The 20,179-nt window shown below is 42.2% G+C and overlaps 1 protein-coding gene across 4 annotated transcripts in view; it reads right to left on the minus strand.

Annotated features, from left to right (window-relative positions):
* SCAPER (S-phase cyclin A associated protein in the ER) overlaps window positions 1-20,179 on the minus strand; it is a 400,073-nt gene that overhangs the window by 37,397 nt on the left and 342,497 nt on the right. For 3 of the 4 annotated variants that reach the window (XM_027840666.1, XM_027840664.1, XM_027840665.1), the window contains 2 exons: window positions 9,701-9,938; window positions 2,603-2,752 (listed from right to left, as the gene is read on the minus strand). In XM_027840666.1, coding sequence (XP_027696467.1) covers window positions 2,603-2,752; window positions 9,701-9,938 — 388 coding nt within the window. Of the gene's footprint in view, window positions 1-2,602; window positions 2,753-7,741; window positions 8,086-9,700; window positions 9,939-20,179 lie in introns of those variants that run through there. The other variant, XM_027840667.1, reaches the window with a different exon arrangement.

Here is a 20,179-nt window from a genome sequence, read left to right on the forward strand (position 1 = left end):
TTTAGAGAATCATAATTTTTTTGCTGGTGGAGGGTCATGCTTCAATGTTGAGGGCTGCTGACTGATCAGCGTAGGGGTTGCTGAAGGCTGTGGCAATTTCTTAAAATAAGACAACAATGACGTTTTCAGTATTGATTGACTCTTCCTTTTACCTGAACACTTAGAGGCCATTGTGGGGTACTAACTGGCCTAACTTCAATATTGTTGTGCTTCAGGGAACAGACAGGCCCAAGGAGAGGGAGGGAGATGGGGAAAGGCCAGTTGGTGGCAGAGTCACCACACACATAACCTTTACTGATTAAGCTTGCCATCTTCTATGGGCGCAGTTCTTGGCACCCCAGAACACTGAAAATAGTAACATCAAAGATCACTGATCATCATAACAGATGTGAACAGATAAAATAATGATGAAAAAGTATGAAATACTGCAAGAATTACCAAAACGGGACAGACATTAATAATGTAAGCGCATGCTGTTGGAAAAATGATGCCAACAGACTTGTCTGATGCAGGTTGCCACAAACCTTCAACTTGTAAAAAATGCAGTATCTGCGAAGTGCAATAAAGCACAGCACGATAAAATGAAGTATGCCTATATAATATGGTCACAAGAAGAGCAACACAATGAAAAAACAAGCTTTTGAATCAAGTGAGAAACAGAAAGATTGTGCCCTGTTAACATAAAGAATGAGAATAGAGTTAGGTCAAAGGAGGTGATGTAGATTCTGTTTTCTCTGCCAAACCGGGTAAGATCCTTAAAAGTTTGAATGCTTCCCAGTGGCACACAGATTACTAGGAAAGCACTTGACCAGTTTCTTCTAAGATGCAAGATTGATCTCACCTGTCCTAACAGAAGGTATCAAATGTCTATTAACCAAAATGAGAACACCAGTGAGCCCTCCAAATCTCGAGCAATTATGTGTTTGTGGACTTTATACAATATATTCATAGATTCTATCACTACAAATAACTAACAACATCTACAAGATAATAATACATTGGCTGAGGAGCATAAAAGAATGTGCCAAGACGTGTCAGTGATGAAAAGAGCACTTGTTATTGATTTGGTAATTACTGAACAAGTTGTCTAAAAGTGCTGTGACATTTATAGTGCCTTTATTGATTATCACAATATATGACCTAGTTCTACATTCATGGCTGCGAGAATGTCAGAATATTTGATGTCTACATAGAAAACACTTCTCTATTAAAAACACGCCACCAACACAATATTAAAGATAATTAACATAAAACACGGCATCTTTTAGGGAGACAGTGACAATCTCCTCTGATTTGGCTCCTAGTCTTAAACCCATTCATCAGGCCTAAATAGGACAGGGTAGAATGCCAACGTTTAAAGAGCTCACGGTACCTGAACATCTCCCCAGTTGCTCCACTGCCCTTCTGCTATCAAGGGCACCAGCATTCTCCCAGTCACCAACATCACAGCCTCATACCTTCTTCATGCCTGCCCCACACTACCCACACATAGTGAATTTGCTGTCTAGTCTTCATTTTTAACTTCACAACATCTCTTCCCTCGATTCATCCCTGGGCTCCTGGCAGCAGCTCTGTAACTGGTCTTCCACCCCAAGTCTCCCCATTCCAAGCCATCCTCCATTCAGCTACAGAATGCAGATCAGATCACGTCACCCCTTGTCCAATATATTCCTGTGGCTGGCTCCTTATTGCCTTCCAGATCAAACAGAAAGTCCTCCATTTGGCATCTAAAGCCTTTCACAGCCTCTTCTATACTCTATGACTCAGCTACCCTAGCTCTACACATCACCCTATCTCCAGTCTCTAAGCCTTTGTCCAAGCTGTACCCTCTTCTGGACCATTCTCCCTCCTCACCTCTGGCTCCTGGCTTCTCTCAAGACAGCAATTCTCAGCTCTAAAAGGGGCCTTCCATAGTCCCTCCCACTGCCAGCATCTCCTCCTTGAGATTATCTTCCATTTTTACTAAGTGCGCACATATACATACATTGTCTCTGTACATAACTATTTGCATGTTGTCTCCTACCTGAGAATGTGAGCTTCTTGAGGGCAGGGATCACATCTTTGCATTTCTTGATATTCTCAGCACTTAGCCCAGTGCCTGGCACAAAGAAAGTGCTTAGTAAATGCTTGTTGACTGACTGGCTGATGTATATGGATGACATCAAGCTATGTGCGCCCAACAGCTTTTCCATCTTGTGGAATCTTTTTTCAATTATAAGCCTGGAATTCAGCACTCTAGAAATGTGAGTTATTACCAGGCTCACTTCAGCCACTCCAAGTGTCCCTAGGAAGAGTGAACTGGCCCACTGTTTCCCCAACATGAGACCTCGGAGGATCAGTATTCAGTCCATGCCGTGAGGGATGGCTTCTTCATGGCCAATCCTCCCTTTTCTCTCTCTATTCGAGCTCCCATTACCACGGGAGAAAGGTCCCAGGGTGGCTAGAAGGAAACCTTCAAGATCACTTAGCTCAATTCTCTCACTTTACAGACAAGGAAACTGAGGCACACAAAGTGACAGGCTGCCCACAGGCAGTGAGTAGTGAGGTTGAGGTGATCTCACTATTTCAGTCAGAGAAGATTCATCCGGCCCCTATCTCTTACCTGGTTGTCTGGATGGTTTACGGTAAAGTAGCCCACACAGATGATGACTTCGTGGAGCAGGACTTCGCAGGAGTGGTGGGCACAGTGCCACAGCAGAGAGCTGAGAATGTGCCGGAATGCCAGGGACAGCCCTTCTGCTCCTACAATAGACTGACAGAGGGCAAAAGGGATCATTTATAATCCGAGTGGTAGCCCCTCCCACCTGGGGGAGCAGAGGAGTTTAATTAAAGTAAGTAATGCCATTTTAAAATGACTTATCATTCCTCTTTCAAGGGAACCTCAAATACCAAACCTTTAAGCAAGCCCAATCAGTAATATATAATGTCACTTTTCCAGCAAAATCTGTTACCTAAAGCAATCTGGTGTGTGGTTCAGCTTACTGCTTCTCCTAGTAATCACAGATGTGGTGAAAAGACACATAATTTATGTAGAAATTGGAAAAAGAGCAAAGCTTATGTGGGTACCTATCAGAATTTAACTGACACACTGTCTGCACGATGGGCAGAATCATTAGGTGTATGGAGCCGTGCAAGACATACTGAGAGTTCCAGGCCTTTTGGGTTAAACTACGAAGGAAGGAGAAAACCCTCATTTCTGCATACGGGAAAAATTCTTTTCTCATTAGTTACCTGTGTGTGGCAAACAGAAAAGAAAGACGAAGGATAATTAATAGCTTTTCAAATACCCTTTGTCAGAGATGCTGTATACAGCTTCCGGATCAGCTATGGGTTGGACTAGATGGCCTTGAGGGGCCAGTCCAGCTCTAAGACTCAGAAATAAACAGTTTCAAAAGTGGGAGGTTTCCGAGATTGGGGGGAAGGGTGGTTGGGACCGTTCAGCTTCAAAGCTTTCTGGTATGCTTTCTTTCTTTTTTTCCCCCCCATCATTTAATCTTAGCTTTGTTTTGTTTTTATTTAGCATTTTATCTTTCCCCAGTTACACGTAAAAACAATTTTTAACATTCATTTTCAAAACTTCGACTTTTTGGTATACTTTCTAAACTCAGCAAGTTAATGGGGTGATCAAGGAGAATTCAACTGTACCTGGGGCCTCTATTTAGTAAACATGTCAGACAGAGTGACCCAAGGTCAAAGGGGAAAAGTGAAGCCCAAGGACTAAGCTTAACTATCTAGAAAACGAAGTGAGACGACAGTTTGAGTCTCTGGGAAAGGGGTTCATCTAGAACGGTTCTTGACTTTTGGTCTTTGCTCAGTGTGTGGGAGAATAAACCTGTCATGGCCCATGAGAGGTAGAAAGCATTCTCCCCAGCACAGTTCAGTCCAGGGTGCCAAATGAAGCCATTTTAGCAAGGATTTCTGAAGGAAATGCCTGGCTAAATAAATCTTTAGCATCAAGGTCACAGCCCTGAGAGGGAATAACTCTTTCCAGGCCCTAAAGCAACTTCAGAAGCATTTTGCTACTTTACATCAAACTCTTAACGTTTCTTCAGGCTTGTCCGTACTTAATTAGTTACATCCACCTGTAGTGTAACCTCATGCTCTCTGCTGAACCTTCAGGGATAAGAACAGATCAAGGGCCATGTCAGTTTGAACAGAAAAATTAAACCCATTTTTCAAAGAAACTCTTATTCCCTCTTTAGTCTTTGAAAATAGCACTGGATTTGGACTCAGAAGGCATGGATTCACATCCTAGCTTTAACCTGTATTTTGTTGTCTGATCTTGAAAAAAACTGACACAGGGCAGCCCTCTGTGAATCTTAAAGTGCCTCGTACGTAAGCAGGCGTGGTCGTGAGGTGGGCAGAGCTACCCAGTCAGTATAGGGCTCATCTTCCAGCTGTTAAAACCAGTCAAAGGAAGGAGATCCACCTGATCTTCTTTACCAGGGCTGCGAATATTCATCCTGGAATTCCACTGTTTTCTGAGACTAGGGAGTGCTCCGCCTGTCTCACTGGCACACCATGAAACGGACAGTGGATGAACCGGTGAGCAGTGCTCCCCAAACTGCAACCTCTGGTCATGACCTCCTGCTCGGTTTAAACCTGCTTCCTGGTGTGGCCCTTGGGCTCGAGAGACAGAGCACCCAGGAAGCCCCAGTTCCTCAGGCGACCCTGACGTCAGTGATTCTTCAGTCTTTCTGAGTCTCCACCTTGAATGCGTCTGGTGTAACTTCCTCGTTTTCTGAAGAGAAGAGTCTGTGGGACACACGTTCGCTGGAAAGACTTCCAGCCTCTCCTTTTGATCCACCATCTTGCTGCCTGAATTGTTACAGGACCCCAAGACTTAGAGTTTGAAGAGACCCTAGCAATCACCAGTGCCAATCTCCTCATTTTCTTGAGAAAGAGGTCAGAGAGTGGAAAGGGCCTGCTCAGGGTCACTGAGGCGGGTTCCACCTCCAAGTCACTGGACTCTTTCCATTCTAGTCAGATCCCTTTTCTCCTGTTGCTCTGATCAGGCCACCTGCCCCTCCAGGGTCCTACAGGGCCTTTCTTTTGCTGGGCACTCTTTTTTTCTTTTTGGTGAGGCAATCGGGGTTAAGTGACTTGCCCAGGGTCACAAAGCCAGTTAAGTGTCGTGGCTGAGGCCGAATTTGAACTCAGGTCCTCCTGACTCCAAGGCTGGAGATTTTTGCCAGGTATTCTTGCCTTCACCGTCAGCAGAGTACTCAAGGCTACTTCTATTTGTTTCTTCCCCTCTCTCTAGATGATGGCTTCTTAACCTTTCTTGTGTCATGGACCCCTTTGGCAGTAGTCTGCTGAAGCCACTTATGGACCCCTTCTCAGAATGATGTTTTTAAGTGCAAAAAACACATGGGATCACAAAAGAAATTAATTATGTTGAAATATGGTTATCAAACTATTTAAAAAATAAGTTCCCAGGCCCTGGGTTAAGAACACTTACAGACTATTAGTATCCAGGAGTGGGGAACCTGGAGCTATCCAGGGATACCTGGAGGCCACATGTGTCCCTCTAGGCTCTCAAGTGCGGCCTTCTGAATGAATCCAAACCTCACAGAACAAGTCCCCTTAATAAAAGGATTTGTTCTGTAAAACCTGGACTCAGTCAAAGGGCCTAGAGGGCCACATGTGGCTGCAGGTTCCCCACCCCTGGCATAGACCTTACTAATCCTGCAGGTAACTTTTCCAACTCAGCCTTCTTAACAAGATCTACCTAACAAGATGGTGTATGGAAAAGCACTAAGGAGCCAGGTGGCACAGCGTCTAGAGCACTGGGCTAGGAATCAGGAAGGCTCAAGAAAATATTATGCTATCATAGTAACATTTGTATATAATCTGATCACTACAGGAGATCAGACCTTCTCTCCAACTCTTCCTAGCTTTTATTTAAGTAGCTTATGAAGTGGGCACCACTTTTGTGATGCTGTCTTTGACTAAATGGAAGCTGATTAGAAAAAAAATTCCACCTTACATAAATGATCTTTCCTCACTCACCACTCCCTAAAATGCACTTACTCTTCTCAATTACCCAAAGTAAATACTTTCTATTTAATTTGAAGATGCATTCAATGTTTAGACAGTCCGTCCCTATCAGTGCTCCTTGAGGGCAGGGCAGGACTCTGCGTCTTGCTTGGTGCCCTGTCAGGGACCTCAAGCCGAAGATGACAAGTTCTTAATAATGTCAACAGTGATGTTACATTGGTTGTGTGGCTCTACCTGCAGATGCTAAGGGCTAAATGCATTCAATGGTCCAACAGCCAGGATATAGACAAGGTACTGGCAGAGTGCCAGGCAGGATGATGGTTACAGGCTGCCTCTACGGTGATCTCTGATTTTGGGGGTGCTGGCTTATTACAGGATAAAGAGGTGGGCAGCATGCTGCAAAGGGGTACTGACCGCCCAAGGAACAGGAAGAAGCTGAAGTGAAAGGAACTTGCAGATTCACTGGGCTGGGGAGGCTCTGGGCAGGAAAGAGAAGGCAGGATGCTACAGAACAGGGACAATAAGGAAGGAAAGAGCAAGTGTGAGAAATACGAGGGGGAAAGCATAAAGCCAGGGAATGCTGAGTTCAAAGAAGCCTGAAGAGGCATCGAGCTGTCTCCAAGTGCCAAGCCAAACATGAGACAGTGTCCTCCTCCCACAGAGGAGACACAACATAGCCAGGTAAACACATGGCGGATAATGTGGGAGGGAGAGAGGACTATGCTAAGGAAAAGCCAGAGAGCTGGAATCTCTGGTGGAGGAGAGCTGGAGTTGCATCCCAAGTATGGCAGGCAGCCTGTGGAATTGGAGATCAGTTTGTCTAGAAAAGAGAGGGTGTGAACAGGAGTCATGTGGAATGAGGCTGAAGAGAGGCTACAGCCAGACTGTGAAGGACTTTCAAGGCTCAATTTGTAAGGTCATAGGCGTTTGGGGCCATCCAGCAACTGAGGCAGAGAAGGTGACGTGCTCAGGTCTAAGGCAGGATTTGAATTAAGCTCTTCTTTCTTTTATCCCACAGCCAACAGGGGGTCACTGAAATGTCTTGAAGAGGAGGACGAGAAGTTCGGCTTTACACTCTGGGAAGATTCTTTTGGCAGTTTTGTGGAAAAGGGATTGGAGATGAAAGACGGACGGGAAGCAAAGCAACCAGTGAGGAGGCTCTGGGAGATCCGGGAAGCGCCTTGTGAGTGGAGAGGAAGGGGTGGGGCCAGAGAAGAGTCAAGAACAGGGCTGACACTGGAGCCGAGGCAACTAGAAGGAGGCCCTCAATGGAAACAGAGAAGTTCGGTGGAGTGGCGGGGTGAGGGGGAGGTGACTGAACGCTCTTGCAGAGACTGACAAGTCCATAGGACATTCAGTTAGAGATGTGAGAATGGAGATCGGCAGATGTTAGGGCTGGCTCTATGGACGTGGTAATTATCTGTATGGAAATGCTCACTGAACCCATGAGAGTTGAGAAGATTATTGAGAGAGAGTTTGGAGAGAGAGAAAGAGGAGCTGGGGGCCCAGGAAAAGGGAAGGCAATAAGGATTGCCTTCAGGTGGGGCTTGACAACTGATAACAAGGTGGAGGATGATGGTACTGTACAAAAGACTGAGAAATAGTCCGATAGGCAGAAGGAAAACCAGGGCAAAGCGAGAGCACAAAAGACCAGAGAGAAGAATGTCAGATGATGCAGAGAGCTAAAGAAGGACAAAGACGAACAAAATGCCATTGGCTCTAATAACTAGATCGCTTTTAATCTTGAAGGGAATAGTTTCAGTCGTGTGGTGAAGTTGAAAATGAGACTGAAATAAGTGGAGGAGAGTAGGGAACATGGAAGTCATGTATCTAGACTTGGCTGGGAAAGGACAATAACTTGAGGGGACAGTAGCAAAAAAACTTCTAACAAGTTGAGCTCGCAAAAGTAGAAGGGGCTGTCTTGGGAGGCAACGGGCTTCCCATCACTTGATGTGCTTAATCACTTGTCTGAGAGTTTACAGAAATTTTGGCTTTTGTTCAGATATGGGCTGGACCAGATGGCCTCAAGTCCGAGACTCCGCAGCGAAGAATGTGAGGTGGTCTTGGTCATCAGGCAGACTACAGCTGTGCAATAAAATGAAAGGCATAAGGAGAGATCTGGATTCACATTCTATCTCCCCGTCTTACTAGCTCAGTGACCCTGTACAAGTCAATTAACCTCACTGTGCCTCAGTTTCTTCATCTGTAAAATGAAGAGAGCCCCTACCTCCCAGGGTTGTCGTGAGAGTCAAATGAGAATGTAAAGTGCTCTGCAAACCTGAAAACACTACAGAAATGCTAGATAAGCATCAGTCAATTAAAACTCAATTCAGTGAAATTCAACAAGCATTTGAAAATGGGGATAAATAATAATAAAATAATAAAAACGCTAATCAATTTGATAAATTGGGAACAATGTGGTCTGCAGAATCTATTCCACAGGCTCCCATGAAACTCTGTGTATAAAGCAGTATGTGAATACAAAAATGCTCCACAAATGTCTCCTTGTCTTCAAATGGGGAGTAAATATATTCTGATGAAATAAAAAAATAAACACCCTCAGTCAGCAACATTTCTTTAGACACTAGGGGTCAGAATAGATTATCTCTCAGGTCCCTTGTTGTTCTAATTCTTAAGCTCCTATGACTGCTGCTGATCCAAGTCATTAGAAAAGCAGAAAGACCACATGAAGGCTCAAATCGCAGTTCTGGGGAATTATTGGTGTCCTGTCCCAGGTTCCATCACAAGGTGCCTTAAATACTTTCAATGTTGTATTTAGTTTTCTGAGCTAGCTTCACATAGGTGAAGAACATCATTTCTAAAGGACATGACTTGGTCTCACATTTTTCCTTTCACATTTAGAACAACAGGAACATATCAATTAGTTAATTGCATGTTTGACACCAACTACCTTTTAGAAAGCTAGTGTTTCTTATAAATGATAGCAACTGAAGGCCAGAGTTTTAGCAGTCATATCCTTCCACCTTTTCCCCTCTCAGCAGCGCAATTCCTCTAAACTAAATTCCTCATCACTTGCCAAATATCTTCATTTTAAATTAATCTATTTGCTAGGAAATTAACTGAATGTGACAGTCCATTTCTTGGGACTTAGTTTGCTCCAAAAGGCCAGTGTTTTTGAAAATTAAAACTCCTATGTGAAAAAGGCTTTTTTGCATTGCTGGCTTTGGAATTCTAGTATTTTAAGGCATTTTTTTTCCTTTGGTTACAGAAATGCAATTTATAGGGATTTGCATTTTTGACTATAAATACCCTTTAGAAGGAATAAAAAGTTAAATCTTCCTTAAAAAGCCTCATCAAAAGCATTTATCCAGTTTTTGTGTTCTGTTTAAATAAAAAAAAATACTGCATCCCCTATATTTAAAAGTTGATATAAAATATCAAATTGCTTACTGTCTCAGAAAGGGGGGGAGGTAAGGGAGGAAGAGAGAAAATTTGGAGCTCAAAATAAAAAAAAATGTTAAAAATTATCTTTACATGTAACTGGGGAAAATATTATCTAAAAAAATTAATACAAGAACAACCTTTTGATGTGAAGAAGCCTGATGGAAGGACTTATTCCATCTTTTGTTGGCTACAGTTAACTCCACATGCAGTGATCTAGAAACAAACCTTCCTGTCAGTCCAGAATTAACAGGTTAACTTTTAGTGCTGAGTACAAACAGAAAATGAGGTTTGTTACCTGAAAAGCTGGCAGATCAAGGACTGCGAAGCTGTTGAAGAAACGTAAACTTTGAAGGGCGACTTGGATAGTGCTCTGGGCGTAGCTGTCTTTGGGGCTGGCGGTGGTGGGGTCTGAGATGGTGCCATGGAAGAGAATACAGTAGAGCATGTGTAAGACTCCAACTAGATCTGTGGCCTGAAGAGCTGCTGCTAATCCTGTGGGGTCCTGACGTATTTTATCAAATATGTCCCACGACCTGGACAAAGAAACATTAAACTCTTTAAATAGAAATCAACTGTAGGATGTTAACATTTTATTAGGTCAAATGGAACAAAATAAGTAGACCGTTAAAAGCAAACCATCTGACTTGTATAATAATGTAACAAAAAACCACAAGGAAGAAATCCAGCACTTCCACCAAATGTATTTGTGTATGCTTCTTATTGATACGTTCCATCCTTATACCTGGTAGAAGTCCTCTATGCTCTGAGAAGGCAACTAACATCTTGGAGTTAAAATGCCTGAGTGTTACCCTAACCATGCATGTATCACTAGGGTAGGTTCCAGAAGACCTGTGGTAGAATCTTGGTTCTACTACCAACCAGACCTTGGGGGAGTAATTTTTTTCTCTCTGGACCTCAGAATCATCTCAAAAATTAGGGTATCAAAACAGAAAATCTATAAAGTCCTTTCCAGATTTAAGTGCTATAATCTTACGAATGCCATTTTGTATAACTCTTTCCCTAACTATACCAAGTGAGCAGTGCTCTCCCCCGTGTAAGGTGCTGCACATGCACACAATTGTCCTGGCCTTTTCTAAACATGCACATTTATTCTCTCTGGCAAGGAGGCAACTAGGAGTCCTCAAAAAATCAAAGCATGAGTTGGGTTCATCATCCATATAGCCCTCATGAGAAGGAGTTATAAAAGTAGAGTTAATGGCAGCAGGAAAGGCTGAGAGGGCCACTTACCAAGCTATACATTGGATTACTTCTGTAAAAAGCATTATTAAAATCATCTCATCACTGGTGAATAGGTTCAGGATTAAAGGCTTTCAAGTTGAACAAGAAGAATATTGGCATTTGATGCTCTGTATGTCAGCAAATCAAGCCAATAAATGATAATGGAAACAATGTCCGGTCATATTTACATAGGCTTCAAGGTTTACAAGTACTTTATATACATCACCTCATTTCATTTTCACAGCAATCTTTATAAAGCAGGTACTGTAGGCACGACTTTCCACATTGTAAAGAAACTGAGGCAGATGAGTGACTTAAAGATCAAGATTTGAGGCTGGAAAGGGCCTCTGAGCTCATCTGGCTGTGGAGAGGACATAGGGCCAGATTTTAGTCCTTCGACTTAAATCATCGGATCTCTTGGCACTGGTTTTCTCTTCTAAAATATGAAATGTTTAGACTCGATGACCTCTGAGATTTATTCGAGCTCTAAATCCCAAGAACTTGTGCAGTGGCACACAGGGTTTAAACTCTTGTTTTTTGACTGCACATCCAGTCTTCTTTCCTTTACATCACAGTTTGGTCTCAAAGCATTTTTGAAGAAATGTCATTTATGAAATCCCACGTGCTCTAGATACATGTGGGCCTTTGTTCATGCCGGTGGACCGATCTCGCTGATCTCAGTCCACAGTGAGGCCTGAGGTGAGGTGTTTCGGCTTCACACCTTCCCTTGTGCTTCATAGGCCCTCTAAAACTGACTTGACCTCCCTGTGCTTCAGTTCCTCTTTCCCTTTGATTTGGCCACATGAACTCATTGGTGACTCAGAACCACCCCAATGTTTCCTAATCTTGAGGAATTTTACAACGGGCATTAGCTTGGCATCTATCTTTCAGAATCTACTTCAGAGAATGACCTCTTACAGGAAGGCAGAAAAGCTGACTTCAAACTTCTACACAGAATCCTAGAGATTAAACGTTGGAATGGATCTCAGAAGTCCCCTCTTTAGCCAGACCCCAAACAAGGACCCCCTTTCTAACATGGTTATCTAGGCTCTAGGGAAGAGGAAATTATCTCTTCCTGAGTCACTTCACTGTACTTTTGGATAAACCACTGCAACTAACCAACTATCCTCCAAACTTAGCTTATAGTATATTGTTTTATAAAAGTAGTTGTTATTTTTAGAAAAAAAGTAATGCTCTTAACCATTCGTTAGCAAAAACACGGCTCTCCAATATACCCCACATAGAACTCTCTCTGGTAACAAAGTAGCGTAGCTAAGCAAAATAACTGATGCATGACAGCACCGGTGGTTCATTATTTCTCTACTGAGAGGGAATAATTAGAGTTCATCAGTCTTTTGAGAGTCAAGATGGTTCAAAGCATCGACGTGAATTCTGATGTCCTTCATTGCTACTTTCCTTTACGTTACTGTGGTCACTGTGACCATAGTGTTCTCTCTCTCTGAACATGTGATTTCATCGGTATAGGAAACTCTCTCTACCAATGTAGATCAACATCTGCTCTGTTGTCTGGGGCACTGAGAGGTCAAGTGACTTCTCTAGGGTCACAAAGCCAGGACGTCTAAGAGGTAGATCTTGAACTCAGGTCTTCTTGATTTTGAATCATTCTTCTATCTCCTCCATATACCATGCTATCTCTTTGTTCTCTTAGTTTTGCTTATGGATGCTCTGCATCAGTTCAAGTCTTCCCAATTTTCTCTGAATTCCTAATATTTGCTTCAACTCTCTTAATGCTAGTTGATCATCTCCAATTTATCCTGTATATATGTTGTTTGTATATCGTTGTCTGCATATTGTCTCCCCTAGACTAGGACCTCCTTGAGATCAGGGACTTTTGCCTTTCTTTGTCTCCTTAATACTTAGCATAGTACCCGGCATTTAGTAAGTGTTTAAAAATGTTTATGGATTAATACTCATTTCTTATGGAGTAATAGAGTTCCATTACATTGCTATCCTGCAAGTTGTTCAGCTGTTCCCCAGTCAACGGGTGCCTACTGTTTCTAGTTGTTTTTTTTCTAAGACAAAAAGTACTATTATGAATATTTTGCTATTTATTAGATCTTTCTTATTGTCTTTGACCTTCTTGGGGAATATGCCCAGTAATGAAATGAATAATTTTTAGGACAGCTGCAAATCGCCCCCGGCCAAAAGCTAGATCAGTTTATAGCTCCATCAACACTGTATTAGTGTGACTGTCTTCCTATAGATCTTTCCATTGTTTTCCACTGAGTATTTAGGGCCACTGCACAGGTTACTTGTTTATTGAACAGCTAGGTACCCAAGCATTTGAGACCTGTAACTCACTTTCCTACAGGCCACTGATAATCTGCCAGATGGCAATGATTTTCCCTACCAAGCAAGGTCACATCAGAACCAGTGACCCAGAGGTGAGAGAGAAAGAGTCTAAGGCAGTGCTAACAAGGAGACTTTTTTTATGCTGGGGTGACAAAGAAACCTAATTCAGGTAGTAAAATTTTCAGCTTTTGTATAAAAATTAAAAACTTTTAGAAATAGTAGGATTTTTTTCTCTTGTACAAAGGTTTTTCTGCTGGTTGGAAAGTCTTTTACTCTGTTACCGCTTTGTATATTTTTAACATGGTAGCTTGAAATTTTCAGAGTGAAATATTGTTTTACACTTTGATTAGATGGATTTCACCTGGCTTCTCATTTTTCTGGGAAACAAATGGCAAGATATGGAGGTAATTCAAAGTTCAAACTCATGACACCAGAATGAAGAAGAGAGAAAAATAAATGGGTTAGTTATTTTACAAAGCAGGAAGGAATCAATCACGCAGTGTTCGGCTTCCTAAGATTCCGGGCCACGGCTCTCTATCTTGTGCCGGCTGTTCCTGGAAAACATATTCAGGATGCTCATCAAACCAAACTGAGCCTTATTGGTCAGGGTAATTTACGATGTCAAACAAAAAGGGCTTCCATTAAGAAGACAGAGATTCTTGTTTTAACCGACCTTCTCATTTCAGCTTAGAATGTGCAAATTTATTATGACATCTACCATTTTTTGGCCAAGGAAACACGTAAACTGTTCTACTGTACCCACCTCACAAAAACTCCACCAAAAAACATGCAGTGAGTGCATCCTGCCTGGTCTTCTGATACAGTATGACTGTGAGGGATCCTGTCAGAGAAGGCAGCTATCCACGACAGTAATGTTTTTAATTATTTAGTCTTGAAGAGATCGATTGAATTAGTGAAAACCAAACCAACCACAACCTCTTCTTTCCTACCTTCCCGTCAAAGCCCTAGCCCATAACCCAGAAGGAGTGAATAGTACATGCACCATGTACCACTACACAAAAACAAAGAGAAGTCCAACCAGGCAACCGGAAACTCTGAAAGACTCTTAAAAACAAGCTACTCTGTGCTGTGGACAGAAAGTGGACTTCAGGTTTGGCTCCTCTTCTCTGTCTGAGCGAGGTGCAAGAAATTGCTATGTGTATTATAATGCTATGTATGTGCTGCCATCATTAACGACTGCTTTAAAGAGGCGGCTGGAGGCTCAGTGGATGGAGCCGGGAAGACCAGGGTTCAAATCCAGCCTCTGACACTTCTTAGCTGCGTGAATTGCCTGACAAAATAGATCCACTGGATCCAGTATCTTTGCCAAGAAAATCTCAAGTGGGGTCATGAAGAGTCAGACCAACTGAAACGACTGAACAACAAGAAAAAACAATGGCTTCGGGAGGCCTCTTCTCCCCCCAGTTGTTAGCACACTCACTCTCTCATAACTACTTGGTATTTACCTACTTGTACGTGTGTTATATTCTCCCTCCCCACCATTAAGAGTATAAGCTGCCTGAGGTCAGCCTGTTTTGTTTTAGTCTTTGTAACCTCCCAGCAAAGCGTCTTGCATGTACGAGTCATTTAACACATTTCTGCTGAATTGAATTAAATACTAAAGTCTTATGGAGGTGACTTGAGTTGTTCAAGCTCTGGCAGGTCCCGTGCACTGAACAGGAAAGGCATCCAATACAGGTCTGGTGATGAAGTGCAGCTCTCTTGTATGAGGATGAGTCTAGCTCAGCTTGGAGCAGCTCTTTACCAGATTGGCCACGAGGTGATTAATTTTTTGGCCACAGTAACTCTCTAAGACCATATACTAAGTCATAGAGGGGCTGATGTTGGCAGAGATGGTGCCCACATATCAAGGAAATTACAGATCCCTGAATTATTGAAGTAATATAATTTAATTATAGTTTTCCTAGACACATGATTTAGAACCAGAAGGGACTTTAGCAGTCATTTAGTTCAACATCCTCATTTTATAGAGGATGAAAGTGAGGGTTTGTGAGGTCAGATCCTTCCCCAAAGTCGCACAGGTAGATGAGGGAGGATCTGAAACATCCAGTGTGCTCTCCACACCACCCCAATGCCTGGCCGACCAGTGTTGCCTGAAGACCAGCCCAGCCAAGTAGAGGGGCATGTCATCAGCAAGCTGCTCAATAGCTGATGAATTCTTTGAGCAGGGCATGAATCACGGCTGACACTTCCCAGGTGTTTATCAATATTTCATAGGTTTGTGATTATCCCATTTAATCAGAAGCTTCAAACTGTACTGTAAAATGTAATATCTTCTCTGGTCTCTATCTGAAGACAAAGTAAACATTTCTGTTTAGAAAAAATTAGTATGACTCTCATTGAGGTGAATTAACATCAGTATCAACAGGTTTGACACAAGCTGTTGGCATCCCTCCCAGTATTCTGACCTCATACTTTTTCACTTAAAAGACTCACGTATTAACTTAGCTGGAAGGGTTCCTAGAGATTAACCTGATGTCTTCAGGGACTCAGGGACATGGTTTAATGAATATAACTTTGGATCTGGAGTCAGGAGATCTCACCTTTGACCTTCATTAGCTGTGTGACGATGCGTCAATTCCTTAGCTTCTTGGTGCCTCAAATCAATAATAATAATAATAATAATAATGATAATGATAATAATAATAATAATAATTCTAGTACCTACACAATAGGGTTGTTGTGAGGATCAGACACCAGAATGCATGCAAAGTATTTTGTAAACAATGGCGCTGATCATTGTCACTGCCCAAGGTCACAGGCAGAGTCAGGGATGGCACCGTGGCCTCGACTCCTTGTCCAGTGCTATTCCACAGCACCATTTCATTTGCACGGTGATCTGACAGTCAGTTTTGTTCATAAGTATGGGAACAACGGTGTCTGACAAATGCGTATTAATTTTTGAAGTCGTAAAGCAGAGAAACATTTAGGGGGAACATTCTTTCATTCCTCCTGGGGCATTCTCCTCCAAGGATGCTAGCTCCCATAAAATAATTCTTTGATCCTTCAACGGATTCAGGATCTCATGGGTGGGCACTCTCTCTAACAGTACGGATTGCAAATCCTTGTAAACACCTTCCCATTCCTTTGGTTACTTCCCATAAATCTTCCTTCAAGGAACTACCTGCTTGATATACTGGGTGATTTTATCCTCTGGTTCTTTTCAATATTTTACTGATACAGCGCTTGGCTATCCAGGGACTGATTACATAGCAAGATATGAAATAATAGCACTGTATACTTGTCGAGTATTTCAATCTCACAAGAACCTTATGAAGAAAGTCCTCTGATGGACTCATGATCCACCGGAACACTCAGAGCTGTCTCAGCTTGAACAATTTTTGTCCACATTTTTCTGTAAATTCTCCAGAGGTCTCACCCAACAAGCTAGAGGGCTCCCTCATTTCCTTCAGTATTGTGCAGACAGAACTCGAGTGGGTCTGTAAGCCCTCACTACCTTTTGTGATCATGTGTCCTGGATGAGATCTTTGTTGCTAGCTAGGGAAGGAGGCCCACATAAGTGGGAGGGACTTGCTCAAGAGTTAGTCAGGGATGGAAGGAGAATTCAGGGGGTCTCTTAACTACCAGCAACTGTGTCCTTTCTGCCACTGCCTTCCAAATAGTCATTCCAAACAGCATGAGACCTCAAAGATCTAATTTGGTGCCTCTATGCAATCCTAGTGATTACTGAACAGTGCTACACCAATTACCTACAGTCTATAAAGTTACCTAAAACCATTTTGGACAGACCCTCCAACCAGCTTTTCAGATGTGACTCAAGAGAAACAAAAGGAGGAACGTTGTATTTATTTACTGATAGGTACCATCTGACCCATTACACCCACTTCTGCTAGCTGTTGTCAAACCGCACTCAGTATCTTCCATTACAGTCACAGAAGTCAGAGGCTCAGGCCCCCGGCGGAGACTTGAGCAGAGATTAATGTGTCTGAGTTTATTGTACAGGTTCCAAGAGGAGGCCTGTGTTTGTTTAATGCCGACTGTCTTTAATAGCCAGCTACACTTAGAAGACTTGTCTAACGTCCCCTTTCCACAAAGCAAATTTTCAGTGGGCTCTTAAAACCTTTTAATGAATTACATCTTAGGGTTCCCGTCCCTGTCCTTATCAGAGCATCAGGCAGTGTGGCAAAAGGTTTACTGCAAGAAAATTAAGAAATCAGATCTTTCCCTTAATGATGGGGCTTGTACTTCACATGACCATTTTGGAATATTGTCTCATTGATTAAAAATTCTTCCAATACCCTCCCCCACCAACATCCAAGGACTGAAGCCTGTCTTACTGCTATTCACAGAGTTGTAAGAAACTCCATTTATGATTTTCCTATTGCTCCATCATAGCATGGAGATGGACATGGGCTTTCAGAGGTAGAGTCAGCGGCAGGCAAGCTCTGGCAGGTCCCACCAAGCTGAAGAGCTGTGAGTACAGGCCCAGCAGTATACCATGTTGTTTAACTATTGTTAGGAGAGTGATCTAGCTTAAAGAGGCTTCTCATTGGAAGACTGGTCACCAAAGGAGGACAGTTTTTGGCTATGGCAACTCGATTAAGCCATTTAAGCATCCAGGGATTCTGAATCTACAACTATGACTTCATCTACAACTATGACTGTATAACCAATGTACTTTGTACTTATTTTGTTTTCATTTCTTTCTATTTATGTTGTTTCCTCCAAATAATACGTAAGCTCCTTGAGGGCAGGTGCTGTCTCATCTTTGTTTTGTATTCCCAATGCCTGGTACATTCTAAGTGCTCAGTAAAGGAGAAAGGAATGAAAAAGGAGGCAAAGTCTTCATCTGAAATCAACATTATAACCTTATTTCTTTTTTTCTTTTCACTTAAAGAACATCTTTATTTGATACTTTTAATCTGTAAAAATTACATATGGAGGACATGATTGGAAACCAGTTTTGGAGCAGCCAGTGAGTATCTCATTTAGGTTAGAATCACAGAATCCTAGAATTGGAAAAGGCCCTTGGAAGTCATGGAACATAAATTCTTGCCTAATCCATTATGCAAGGTTAAACCTTATTTCTTAAACAATTAAAAAACATCCAAAAATAAAACCTTCCATCCCCAATCATAATGGATTGGGGAGGGGAAGAGAAAGCACACTAAAATCCTTTACAACAATCTATTCCTAAGACTTGAAATAAGCTCTTTGAGAAAAGTAAATGGATTATATATATATAAAAATGAAACTGTGGAGGTGATTCAAAATGCACATATTATTGTGCATAAAAAGTCTATTTATTTTGTTACAAAACCAACCAAGAAAAAATGGATCCATTTGCTGTTTAGCTTCTAGAAAACTCATGTGAACCTGAAGAAACTTCGGGAAATGTTTACTTTTGATTTTGTCTTGTAATACTGATAATTTGTAGCCTAGGCCCCCTGGCTTCTGTTGGGCTTAGCTGTCAGTTATAATCACTTTAAGCCTAAATGTTTATAATAAAAATGTAAAAGGCTGTATTTATATCAGTCATGGGATATAGTTTTCTGTATTGAAAAAAAGTATGGGAGACATGGAAAAATCAAAGATTAAACTTTTGTAGATGTTGTTCTGGGTCATGCTGTGTAATCCAGTAAAACACAAAATCTTTTCAATTTAAGATGATTTCCAAGTGTTTTTGTTTGGTCTTCAATAAGGGAGATCCTAGTGGCACATGCTGTTATGTTTATTAACAGCCAGATTCAATTTGGAAAACTATAATTTGCTACCAAGGCCTCTGTTATACTGCAAAATCATCTACTGATTAACAGGAAAATGGAAAACAGTTTCTCTGTGCAAAGAATAATAAATAGTTGTCCTATGACTGCAAGCCCTTAATTCTCCCCTGGCCTGGCCTGAGTGGCTGGAGAGCTGGCTGTTTCTGACAAAGGGCTGTGATGTCGGGGATCAGGGTATATAGTTTGGCTGCTGACTTTCTGGATTTCCCTGGCACAGAAACTCAGAGCTGAATGAGAGCTTTGATCTGGTCATTTTACAGATGAGGAAACTGAGGCTCAGAATAATGAAGTGGCTTTCCCAAGGTTCCAGAGCTAAGGCAAGAGGTAGAACTACAATTGTACCTATGTCTTCCCACTTCAAAACCATCTTTATCTGAACTGAGGTTGGTTGGTCTTTGGAGAAGAGACTTAGTCTGGGTGTTACTGGTTTATAACCTAATTAATTTACTAAGCGAACACTATGGGGCAGGTACTATGCTAGATACTGGAGATACAGATAGGTACCAAAAAAAAAAAAGAGAGAGAGACAGAAAGAGAGAGAGAGAGAGAGAGAGAGAGAGAGAGCTGATATTCTTAAGGAGCTCACATTCAATGGGGGAAACAACACAGATGGGGAGTGGTCACCAGAAAAGGGAGTGATGCTCAGGGGCGTCACAGGAATGACACATGATGTTTGGAGTGGACAAATTCAAGATGGTTTCTGGCTGGCAGTACATGGTGGGTTAGGCGAATCTGTATGCTTTTACTCACCAATAGGTATGTCTGTTCGAGAACCAAGTATATTAACTCTGTCAGGGAGGCGGCTTATTCTCTGGAAGTCTGCTCCAGAGAATGCTGTTCTAGGTAGGGAAATAGGGCAAAAGCAGGGCAGATGTTAGGAGTGGGTCAGCTGGAGCCTTCCCAGTATAACTGGGCTTGCCAGAACTCAGGCATATATTGGTACAGCCTTAGAGAACTCAAGTGTTAGTTCCAAACCAGGATGACACACTGAAGGAGGACTTGAGTTGAGGATGATAAATTCATGTCGAGTTTAAGGTAAGTTAAATCCCATTAAAATGATTCCAAAAATCTGTTTGAATTCTTTAATTATCATCATTTCCTAAATAGGTCAGGTCATCATAAAGGACTTTCTAGGGGTTCTGAGGAGAAATTAAGGGCAGTGGAAGCAGAAGAAAGATAGAGAGACAGGTACTAGTCAAGTATCCAAGACAGCAGCATCTATAGGAATGGTGAATCACCAGGGAAGTTTGATGGGGAATTCCCAAGGAAGGAAGAAGTATAAACTGTTGGCTGAGGAGGGGTCCTGTGCCTAGGAGGGGCATTCCATGGTTAGGAGGAGAAGCAGGCCCTAGGCCAGGGGTGGGGAACCTGTAGCCTTGAGGCCACATGTGGCCCTCTAGATCCTCAAGTGTGGCCCTTTGACTGAATCCAAACTTCACAGAACAAATCCGCTTCAT

The sequence above is a fragment of the Vombatus ursinus genome, unplaced genomic scaffold (assembly GCF_900497805.2).
Source record: "Vombatus ursinus unplaced genomic scaffold, bare-nosed wombat genome assembly UNPS02014847.1, whole genome shotgun sequence".
In the NCBI taxonomy this organism is placed as follows: Eukaryota; Metazoa; Chordata; class Mammalia; order Diprotodontia; family Vombatidae; genus Vombatus; species Vombatus ursinus.